The sequence below is a fragment of the Idiotropiscis lumnitzeri genome, chromosome 3 (assembly GCF_059441095.1).
Source record: "Idiotropiscis lumnitzeri isolate Australia: NSW breed Sydney's pygmy pipehorse chromosome 3, RoL_Ilum_1.0, whole genome shotgun sequence".
NCBI lineage: Eukaryota > Metazoa > Chordata > Actinopteri > Syngnathiformes > Syngnathidae > Idiotropiscis > Idiotropiscis lumnitzeri.
In genome coordinates, this window is record NC_142393.1 from 21,644,945 (window position 1) to 21,656,548 (window position 11,604).

An 11,604-nucleotide genomic window follows, 5' to 3' on the forward strand; every position below is an offset into this window, starting at 1 on the left:
GTGGTGCATTGACTATAATATATATTATATATAATATCCATTATACATATAATATATATTATGTATATATAATATATATGTAAAAAACTTTATAGGGGACGGAATAAGAACACACTGAATCATGAGAAGAGTGGTGGGAAAAAATTCTCCCTTGGTGTGTTTTGAAGTAATAAATTACTTGCTTTGTTGTTCTTATCCATTTTGACCCCTCTGTCTGGCCTCTGATGTCATCTTTCTTCTTCCTATCTCTCTCTTCGCTGCCCCCAGCAGCTCACCATCCACCTGAGAGTAGTGTGACAAAGTGACTAATCCTCCCCATTTCGCAGCTCCATCCGACTGCTCTCAGCTCCCTGGTTATGTTCACATTTGGGAATGATGGGTGACAATCTGATGTATGTCAGAGGAGTTCGAGGTGGTTTGGCTTTCTCTCAGCGGAGTAACAGTGGCTCATACAGCCACGGAGGTCTACCAATTCTGGTTGGTAATTTCTCTAAAATTCTAAAATGTCAATGAATGGATAGATAGACTAGATGGATGGATGGATGAAATGATGTAATAATGCATTACGGTAGTCGACTGGTTACCACAATGGCCACAGTGCAGAGGTCGTGGGTTCGATTCCGTCTCCGGCCTTCCTGTGTGGAGTTTGCATGTTCCGCTCCTGCCTGCGTGGGTTTTCTGCGGGTACTCCGGTTTCCTCCTACATTCCAAAAACATGCATGGTAAGTTTATTGGATAGTCTAAATTGCCCCTAGGTATGAGTGTGAGCGTGGGAATGGATGGTTGTTCAAAAATGTGTGCCCTACGAGTGGCTGGCAACCAGTCCAGGATGTACCCCACATACTGCCCAAAACCAGCTGGGATAGGCTCCAGCATCCTCGCGACCCTTGTGAGGAGAAGTGGTTCAGCAAATGGATGGATGGGTATATGTAATAATGAATGACAACGTAATGATAATCAATCGGATGGAAATCAGTCCATGCTTTTGAATTGTGGTTCCGCAGAATTATTTTTAAAAACAAACTCTTGAAACAGGCCTGGACAAATTTGCTGGCACCCTTAACTTATTATTTTGTTGCACGACTGATTTTTGTCACTTTCATTGAACATTCTCTGTAGGCTCTTGAGCAAACTGCTCCAATTGTCCTAGGTTTGAACTGCGACTTTTCCAGACTGAGACCAAGCTCTCTGACACTGGGCAGCACATTTCTTTCTATAATAACATCATATTCTTATTAATTTCTTGTAGCCTGCACAGATTCAAGACACCCTGCGCCACATGAAGCAAAGCAGCCCCAAGAGATACTGTAACAGAGCCTCCTCAAGGTTTCACAGGCGGGAAATTGTTCTTTGTTTGGTTAGCTTCATTCTTGCATCTATGAACATAGAGCTGATGTGCCTTGCAAAAAGTTTTAGGTTTGTCTCATTCTTGCTGAAGCTTGACAGCTGACCAAAATGCCGTTTTCCATGATTTATTTTCAACAGTGGTGATCTCATTGGTCCTCTCTCATGAAGTCCACTCTAGCTATATATATATATATATATATATATATATATATATATATATATATATATATATACACTATAATTGGTCTTTTAAAACGTGGTGTTGGTGCATCTGTTGTGGGTTCAGTATATATTAATACATTTTGAAAACACTTTATTTGAAGTGGTTTTGTGTGTGTGCGTGTGTGTGTGTGTGCGTGCGTTTGCATGTAGGTGTGTGTGTGTTGTGTGTATTGCATCTTCCCTCGATGCAATTCTAACACATTTTGTCAGGATCTTGACCAGAGGCCTCATGCACTGAGGAGGGGGTCTGGGCATCACAGACCAGCAGCACGGACAACCACAAATCAAGCATCAGTCTTTCTGCGTTTGTGTATGAGTGTGTAGTTGTGTGCGCATGCATGTATGTGTGTCCATGGGCTCCAGCTGTCAAGAGGCCTCTGTCTCCTGGTCCTGACAAGTCTCCGATACTCCCTGCTGTGAGACTCTCCAAATCACACCAACACACATACATTTGCACACACGTATACATGCACACATTTACACACACTTAGAGCCGAGGGCGCCCTGTCCGTCATCTCTTACACAGTCAATTCTCTCTCATGCATGCTGGATTTGCACTGATTTTGTCCTTCTGGCGCTGCATGTAGTGTGACTTGTGTGTCCATCGCAGTAAGGGTGTGCACGGTGGCTGCAGGCCACGACCAGTCATTGAGCCTGCTCTTAAAATTGTAATCACCTCTTTAGGCACAGCGATAGTCAGCACACAAACTGGCATGCAGTATCTTCTCCTGGCTTATCAGAAAGAGGAATGGATGGCAGGTGTTGTGGTCAGCAAGACTAATTGGGGGACTGAAAGCTCACAAATGAGCAGTATGAGGGACTTTGTATAGGCACTGATGTCCTTTTCAATTTTGCTTATCTTTTTGTGTCAAATACTCGGGTGCCTTGTATTATAAATTAATTGCATTTTTGTTTTGACTTGAGATACGGAGCATTGCAGTGACTCACTCAACAGGCAGTGATTTGGCAGAGAGGAAAATTCTTGGAAAAAAGGCTTTGAGCTGTTTATTGCCTCTCAGATGAAGTTTACTTTCCAACTAAATATAAAACAAAGACAAGTGCATGCCGTGTGTTTAAAACAACCACATAACTTTGCATCGAAGGCTGCTACATTAACGCTAACACATAATGGAAAATACCATACTCAAGAGTTAATGAACAGCATCTATGTTGCATAAACATATATATATATATATATATATATATACACGTGTGTGTGTGTGTGTGGGTGTGTAGGGGTGTGTGTGTGAGTGTATTTATTTATTTATTTATTTATTTTAATTACAAACGCGGACACAGCATGAAATAAATTCATATCTCAAGGCATTACTGCACAGACTGTTATTTCAGACAATGCCTCGCTGAAAAAGTACGTCGAGAAAAACGAAAGTGAAATAAGACAATGCAAACAACAACATGCAAAAAAAAATATCTGCAATGTTTCACTTTGTTATATTGGATCCAAATGAAACTCTAAATCTTGATAAACATTCTTTTAGACCTTAACGCTACAAATGTAAATTACCAACACGTAAAAACTCTGACTAAGTAAGCTCAAAAGTGTCTGAACTTTAATATAAATGCTGCTATTAAATCTCATTAAATAAGCCTACCCAGTCAGCATCTCATTCCAACTCAACATCAATATGACACCAAAATCATTTAATTGATGTCATATTGATGTTGAATTGACATCAGATGCACTGGGTCAACAGATTAATAATGCGTCATTTTTAATGACTCAATCCGATTGGATCCTTACAAAAAATGGTTCAAAAATGTGACCCAGGAATCTTAATGCATCCTAAAAATAAAAAATTAAAAACAGATATGAGTATTAAACATTGCACACCTGCGCACAAATAAATACAACCATCTCCTGCATTCGAATAAATTAAGCGCATCCATCATGAGTTTATTGTATTTCTTTTCTGTCATTCCCAAAAATCGCAAATGTGCACCAACATGTGTCATGTTTTCCCTTTTTTCATTAACATACACGCGCATCTTTGCAAGCCCCCCCACCACCATCACCACCCCACCCCTTGGGATGCTCGGAGCGCTCGGGGGGTGGGGGGGTCACAACAACAGGCGCGTGCACGCCAGCTAGAGAGAGAGAGAGAGAGAGTGAGAGAGAGAGAGAGAGAGAGAGAGGGGTGGAAGGGGGGCGTTAGACAATACCACTCCTCCAATATATTCCAACCCCTCCGTCCGTGAAGTGAGCCTTTATTAGACAGGGGTCGTTTGGATCTTATCTCACACGTGATACGAGGAGAGCGAAAGGAAGTGTTAATATGCACATCAAGTGACTTCCTATCCCGAAGACTCTTTTATCTCCATCATCATCACCTTCCGACACGCGGATGGAGGAGTAGCCCGCGATCCGCTTCTATTGTCTCTCCATCATCACATGTGGAGGAGCGAACGTTCTGACGACCCCAAAAAGGCGGCGGGCGAAATCACTTGCACTAGAGCTAATTCTTCTCCAAACATTTCACCGGCGCGCATGCAGTCTCATGTGTGCAAGTTGGAAAAGAAAAAGTTGGCATTGAAGTTGCATGTGCAACATCGAGCTGGAATATGACTTCACGTTAAGCATCTTTTAAGGATATTTGCGAGCGAGACAAAAAAACTGACAACTAGATCAAGGTGAGTTCTCAAATCTGGACCGAAATGTGAATAATTGGCTTGAAATGTTTCCACCTGGGAGATCGTGGACATGTGATAAAGTTTGATAAATCAGTGTGATTAATTTCCGATTGTAAATGATATCTAAAGAACAAAATTTTGGCAACATTCAGCCAAAGAGTTATGATATCACTCTGACAGATGGCCAAGACTTGTTATGTTAATTCGCTGATAAATAGATTTGTGTGATGGAGTTTGGCATTTAAAAATTAAAGCGATATTATTCATTTTAAAAAAGTCATCAAAACTGTGGGGAATACTGTTCGATAGTCCCTGGCTCTCAATTTTAATAATGTATAGATTTTAAATGTCATCCTGCCTAGGTTAAAAGAGATTGTATTTAGTTTGATTTCCAATTCAGAAGTGGTACTTTAAAAAAATATAGTTTCACTTACTCAATGAGAAAATGTTGCCCTTGCGGTAAACTGACATTTGCTGCTCTTGAAAATGTGTAATATTATTCACGTGAAACCGATTTGCTGAATATAGTAATTTGATATAACTTTTTTTTCAATGCGTGATTACAAACGAATACTTTAAGAGAACAGGAAAAAAGTTCTAAGTATTGTTTTCTTGCCTCCGTTTTAGTGTAAAAACGTCCGTGCAAACGAAGGATATTAAAGATGATGCTCAGTCCGGACCAGGCCGAGGCGGACCTCTCTTGGACTCAATCCGACCCGGAGACGCTGCTAAGCGGCCTCAAGTCGGCGGGCTGCTCGTCCGAGGAGCACGCGGAGGGCGACGAGCGGGCCATCAAGTGCCGGGCGGATCAGCCTCTGAGCCGCGAGGAGAAGCGGCGACGGCGGCGGGCGACCGCCAAGTATCGCTCGGCGCACGCCACCAGGGAGCGGATCCGGGTGGAGGCGTTCAACGTGGCCTTCGCCGAGCTCCGCAAACTGCTACCTACTTTGCCACCCGACAAGAAACTGTCCAAAATTGAGATCCTCAGACTTGCTATCTGCTACATCTCCTATCTCAACCACGTCCTGGACGTTTAAAATCAACAACAACAGATGACAATATACATTTGGCCTTTGAGATTTTCTTGAACAGTGTTTTTTTTTTTTTATTCTCTATCAGTATATTTTCTTCCCCTTTGTTCCTCGTAGTGTTCAGCGGGTGACTAATGATTAAAAAATATTTTTTGTCCCCTTCACATAACGCTACAGGCTCGTTGCGGCCGATCGGATGCAATTGCAGCCTCTTTATTTCCGATCCGTCGCTGCACGTGGCCCAGGGGCAGAACGGGCCACTGTGACGTCATGTAACGACGATCCCAAAGCGAGTTTGGGAATAAGTCCCATTCTAATTGAATTGATATGTCCACAATAACAGTAAAAAATTCGTGACATATATGTGGGCGATGGAAACTGTTGGTGTCAGTTTCTTAATTTAGTTTTCCACGGAGGGGAGAATGAGAACTTGCGTAAGTGCCACTTATGACGTATAAAACGGTGACCTTAAATTGTTATTTTTTTAAGCGTATGGAATTATTTATTTAATAGTGTTGCTATTCAAGACTACACTTATTTATGTTTACCTCGGGTGTGTGGGGGTGTGTGTGTGCGGGTGTGTGCGTGTGTGTGTGTGTATTGGTTTCGCTTCGATATTTTAGACTGTGGAGTTCAACTTGGAAAGTGGTGGTCCTCTTTAAAATTGCACTTTCTGTTTATTTATTTCGTGTGACTCTGATGTATATGTTTTATGATTATTATTGTCATCATTTGATGTCTGTTGTCTATCAATAGCAACGATAAGCACTTCAAGATGGAGCACACTGGCTCTATAAAATATTTATTTCCTTATAGTTAAGAGGTTAGAAATGGACCGCTCATAACTTTCATTTTAAAAACGATTATGGCAAACGGCTTCCACCACCGAGGGTTTGATATGATTCAACCTCATTTTTTGCTGTGACCAAAAAAAAAACAACAAGAAATAATTTACAAGAAGTACTCTGAATTTATTATGTTCAATATTTTGATGTTATTGAGGTGGGGAGGGGGTGAGGGTGGGGGTGTTTGTTTAATTGTCACTGCTTTGTATTTGGAAATTAATTATGTGCTTTTTCTAGTGAAGAGAAAAAAAACATATCCTCTATCCAAAGATTTTTTTTGTCTCTTCAGGGTTGTGTAGACTACTTGTTGCTTATATGCACATCTTTTGTAGTAGAGCTATTGTGTGACTGCTGGTTTCTAAAGAACAAACTTTTCATATTTTCCGGTGTTATTTTCAATTAAAAATGGAGATATTTGAAATGAAAATTTCTTTGTATTTTTATCTTCTTCTGATTATACTTACATTTCAAAATATGTTGATAAGAAAGTGCAAACTGTTCTGAGTATATTTAATTTCGTCATTAAAAGCATATTTTATATATTAATAACTCCCGGTAACGTTGTGCCAATATTGAACATTGAAACTGCACTTAAATACAGGGTAATTAAAGCAAAAATGTAATTCAATAATTGTACGCCATTATTTATTTGGCAAAAAAAACAATTCTCACGTATTATAAGTCAATATACTGCACTGGAAAGTTAAACACAACTGAACTCTACTGAACAAGTGTACTGTGCTGGATTAAAAAAAAAAACGTTTGAGTTACTGTTGTAACATTAAGCAGTGTTTAAACATTTAATTCAGTGATTCTTTCGTGGACCACCAGAGGGAGCCCACGTATTACTCATTGTACTTGCACTGTATAATGAGAATCACTGGTATCGAGGATGACTTTGAGCTCTACGCTCGTGCACGTGGATGCATGGACACACAAATGTACATGTGGCAAGCATGCAGCACACACACAGACACACACATATGCACACTCAAACACGCACTCTCAGTGTCAGTGGTCAGCAGCTAAGGCAGTAGTGGTAGGCTCCTTCGTGTGTGCTCCTGGCTGAAAGGCTCGCTCCCTCCCCAGAGAGGGGGCAGGTGTTACTCCAGACGAGCCAAGACAACCAAATTACTGGCCGTCTGGCACCTCCCGTGGGAAAGCCGGGAGGGAGGGATGCGATGGGAGACATGGAAATTTATGAGCCAGCTCACCACTGAGATGTTTAATATTGCCAAATGGTTGGAGAAAAAATACACAAATATTTATATTCACTTGTGATAGAGGCTATCTATCTATCTATCTATCTATCGATCGATCGATCGACCGATTGATCAATCCATCCCATCCAGCAAGCCAGCCAGCCAACCATCTATTCATTCAGCTAGTTATCTATATTCCTTCAAAAGAAATCAAAGCCAATCCAAATTTGTGGCGGATGAGATTAAGTCTTTTTCCAAAAGATGTGTATAAAATGATTGGTCAGGTTGTCTTTGAGCATTTTATCAAGAGATAATGGCTGTCATCAGCTCTACAACATGCGAATCAATTTACAGTTAAAAGAGCACATGTGCTCCATTAAGTTGAGCAACAGAAAAGTCAATTAATTACACTTTGATTAGCCAGTTCATTAATAATCAGGTTAGATCTGAATATTGCTGACGTCTATATTTGAATCAACTTATCTGTTGGAATGGAAATTCAGTTTTGTTTTCTTTGGAGGCAATTTATCTCACATAACATTCATAACATTTGCTTTTTAACTGATAAGCCACACATTCAGACCTCTCCGAATTTTAGCTGTTTCCGCATATTTTTTTTTTTTTAAACAGGCCACCGGGAAGAGTTTTCATGACATCATGGTGAACAGGGGTAACAAAATAGTTCCAGCAGGTGCCAGGTAAGCCCCAAGGATCAGGTGAGAAGCCTGCAGGTGTGCTCGATAATAAGCTTACCGGTTAGCTGCTTTTGAGTTGCTATTCTTAAAAAAAAAAAAAGTTTAAAAAGGCATCAGAGCAATCTGATTGGATGCTTCATAAGTGTGATAATTTTCCAGATGTAAGGACAGGGTGATAGTTCACCTCATTAAAATGTCACCACTGTTAAACAAGTATTTATATGATTGAGAATTGTGATTCCGTGACTTCACTTCCTCTTACACTTCTTCAATCGTAGTTTGATGCGCTTCAGTGTGAACAACGGCGTTGCGACAACTGCAACAGTGCTCAGACAGATTTTGTGTTGCTTAAAAGTGGCAGTTGATTGGAAGATAGAAAAGTCAAATGAAAAACAATTCTGCAGTTCTACGTGCATTCATCCATATCAAAGGTTTTGCTTCACCATAAACATATGCACTGATAAATGTGAGCACTGTTGTCAAGCTGAGCAGTTAAGTAAAGCATGTATATGTCTGAGCGGAGAAGAGTGAGCGCATGTAGTCAATGTTGATTTTTTTTTGTCAGGGTTGGTTCAAACAGTTGCAAAGACGTTTGCCAGACATTTCCGACACTTCAGTGAGAAACGTCTTAAACATTCATTCTTAGAGCGGTAAATATATATAAGTTAAATAGAACTGAATTGTTGTAATGTATTTTTTCAAAATGAGTGACCCTATGACCCAGCCCCCGTCTATCTACAATTGGCTTGAAGTTGCCTTTATTTGCTGGTTGTAATAGTTCAACTGCATGACGACAAATCTAAAAGAAAACGATGAAGAAAAATAATGTGTTTGTCGCTCCAAACAGCTTCCGAACCAGGGCAGGCACAGCTGATTCACACCGTGTCTGCATCGTGTGTAAGGTAATAACTTGAGAAATACTATATTTGCATTTCAAGGCGTATTCATGATTCCCAAGGGGTCCATTCTTAGTGGTTTACTGTGTTATTTTATAGAGAGTGATTATTTTTGTTGTGATGAGCAAGTCTCTTGCTCGCGTTATTTTGCCGTGAACAGCGCTTATTAGTCAATCAGTGAATCGAGGAATTCTTGACCTGCCGTAAATTTTATTAATCTTAATCTTATTAATCTTATTAATTTTACTGTGATCACAGTAGGTTGGGCGTTGATAGGTTATTTTTGCATGATGACAATCAGCTATTTTGCCCTGAGTCTTGCACTGTGCGTGGTTCCTGCTTTGCTTCATGCCCTTTTTTGTCTCTTTTCACAAAGTTTTCAATTTGTGTTGTCATTGAAAATAAGCGGTTATTGGCATTAGCAACCTAACGCTAACCATACCCTTCAGAGCACGGTTATGAGGAAGATTCCCCTTTTTCTGGGCTGCTCTGAAAGTTTGCATATCTCTATCCCTGTAAGACATACTTGACATCTTTTCAAATGGAGCAACCGCATCTTCCACTTCTTTAAGTTTGGAAAATTCATCACCAACGTAGAGCAAGTCCGACTCCGTCTCGACAACATTCACGGTCAAATTTGGCAACTAAATAACACCATGTAGAGATTTCTCACACGATTCACGTTTAAATAACGTTAGGTGGGGAGTTACCATTCACGGCAAAATACCCACTGTGTATTTTAGTTTGATCTACGTTTGTTGTACTGTTGATTAACAATGTTTGGAATGGATTAAAATGTTGTATGTTATTAAAATACTCAATTACTCTATATAATTATCTTTGTTGTCAAATCTGGAAATTTAACATTAATGTTAAATAATTTTTTATCACACCCCCACTCCCCCTCACTCACTATCCCGCAAAAAGCATGTACTTGTCTAAACTAGACATAAGAAAAGTTGGGGAGCACTGGCTTAAATGGCTATAACACAGCTATAACACCTATTTGTTTACATATATATTGTGCTTTGATTTGACATGTAATTCTCTTTGTTTATGTTTAGTTTGTTATGTTTACTTGCCAATTTGCAGATTCTTGTAAAGCGAGTTAAGTTGAATTCACCGCCACCAGTTTTTGGGAATGAATTTTATTTCACCCCTGAAGTTCCAGTGTAACATGCTTCATACTTGACTCATTGCAATACATTAACTAAAATAAAATGAAATACAACATGGACAGATTGCGGTCTTCAATAAAGAACTAAAACAAGCTGTGAACTTGTGACATTGCTTGGACTTGTGCTTGAGTCCACTCAAAGGCTGTGTCCATCTGTACACTTCCATTAAGACACCACAAGGCCATTTGTTCCCCTCCCCTCATTTCTAAAGCTGTGCTAGCATCAGCTTCCTTCAATTTATTCCTCACCCCATAACCCCCACCACTCACCCCCTACCCTGCCTTCCCTCCTTCCCTTCCCTCCATCCCCCAAACTGCTGAGGGCGCTGAACAGCCTGGCTGACAGTGTGGCCGCTTTTGCTGTGTGTGTGCCGGTGTGTGTAGTGTGTGTGAGGGAGAGAGAGCGAGAGAGAGAAGTGAAAATGCGAGAGTCACATTTCAGACACACACACACATACATACTCATAGCACAGCGGGCTTATGTAATGGTGGAGGATGAGGAGCGACCATATGTCAGGAAGTGTGCAGACTGCAATCGACGGTGCAGCCACCATCATCATCATCCTCTTCATCACTTGGGCGTGCTCGGGGTTCGCTCCATGCCAGCATGCACGTGGCGTTCCACTCACACCCGTTTAATTCAGAGAAGTGGCACGCTTTGTGCAAATTGGACAGGGACAGTGTGACAACAAACAGCCATATGTTCACAACATTGGAGAGCTGTCATTTTTCCTCGCTGGCTTTTATACTGCGCGCAGCAATGGATGTGTGTTTGTGTTCAAAGCGCACACGCGAGCACCTGATGGAGGTGTGTGTTTTGTAGGACATTCCCCCCTTGATGAAGAGTGCTTGAGCAGCGTAGGTACACAAAGTACAAAGCCTTGTCCATGTGTTGAAATGCAGCCCTCGGGATGGGCCGTATTATTCGGGCCTACTTCACCAGCCGGGTCCCGAGGACCGAGCTGGCTCGTGGCCCTTTGTCTCCAAACAGATGGGAATGGGCAAAGAGGAGAAATGGAGAATCAGACAGCGAGAGTGTGTGTGTTGGGCGGGTGGGGCGAGGGAGGGTGTCGGGGCGAGGGACGGGAAGGGGGTTGAGAAAGGGCCAGTCTGTTCTCATTAAGTGCTGTATTGAAGACCCCTCCCAATACATCCGCGCACACAATGCGTCAGCAGCCGCGGATGGTTCCCTTCTCATTCAGACTCACGCTCGGACCATCTGTACTGGGGCTTGTCATAAGGTGTGTGTGCATACATTAGAGGCCTCGGAACCACAGAGCCCAATCTGGACACTTACAATCGTGACAATTCCATTTGCTTAACATCTTTGAAATACAATTGTTGGCGATGTGTCATTGCTTGTGACAAAGTGACTTGATTCGGAATCCTTTTTGGACTCAAAAATAATCAATACGTTATTATGTCACTTACCTACATGTGGGAGCTGGCGAGCAAAGAAAATAAACGTACTAAACTAGTTACACCTTCCTACATAAGACAATTAAAAGCTCTGATAAGATTGTTACGTATGATCATGGAA

At 41.2% G+C, this 11,604-nt stretch overlaps 1 protein-coding gene across 1 annotated transcript; it reads left to right on the plus strand.

Annotated features, from left to right (window-relative positions):
• Nucleotides 1–3,798: 3,798 nt before the first annotated feature.
• Nucleotides 3,799–6,198, plus strand: nhlh2 (nescient helix loop helix 2). Its single transcript, XM_088291337.1, has 2 exons — nucleotides 3,799–4,218; nucleotides 4,846–6,198. The coding sequence occupies exon 2, from the start codon at nucleotides 4,881–4,883 to the stop codon at nucleotides 5,253–5,255; it is 375 nt and encodes a 124-aa protein (XP_088147463.1). The 5' UTR covers nucleotides 3,799–4,218; nucleotides 4,846–4,880; the 3' UTR covers nucleotides 5,256–6,198.
• Nucleotides 6,199–11,604: the final 5,406 nt, after the last annotated feature.

Bases quoted from the DNA above. Each gene is read 5' to 3' on its own strand.
- nhlh2 (XM_088291337.1), top strand. From the start codon at position 4,881: ATGATGCTCAGTCCGGACCAGGCCGAGGCGGACCTCTCTTGGACTCAA.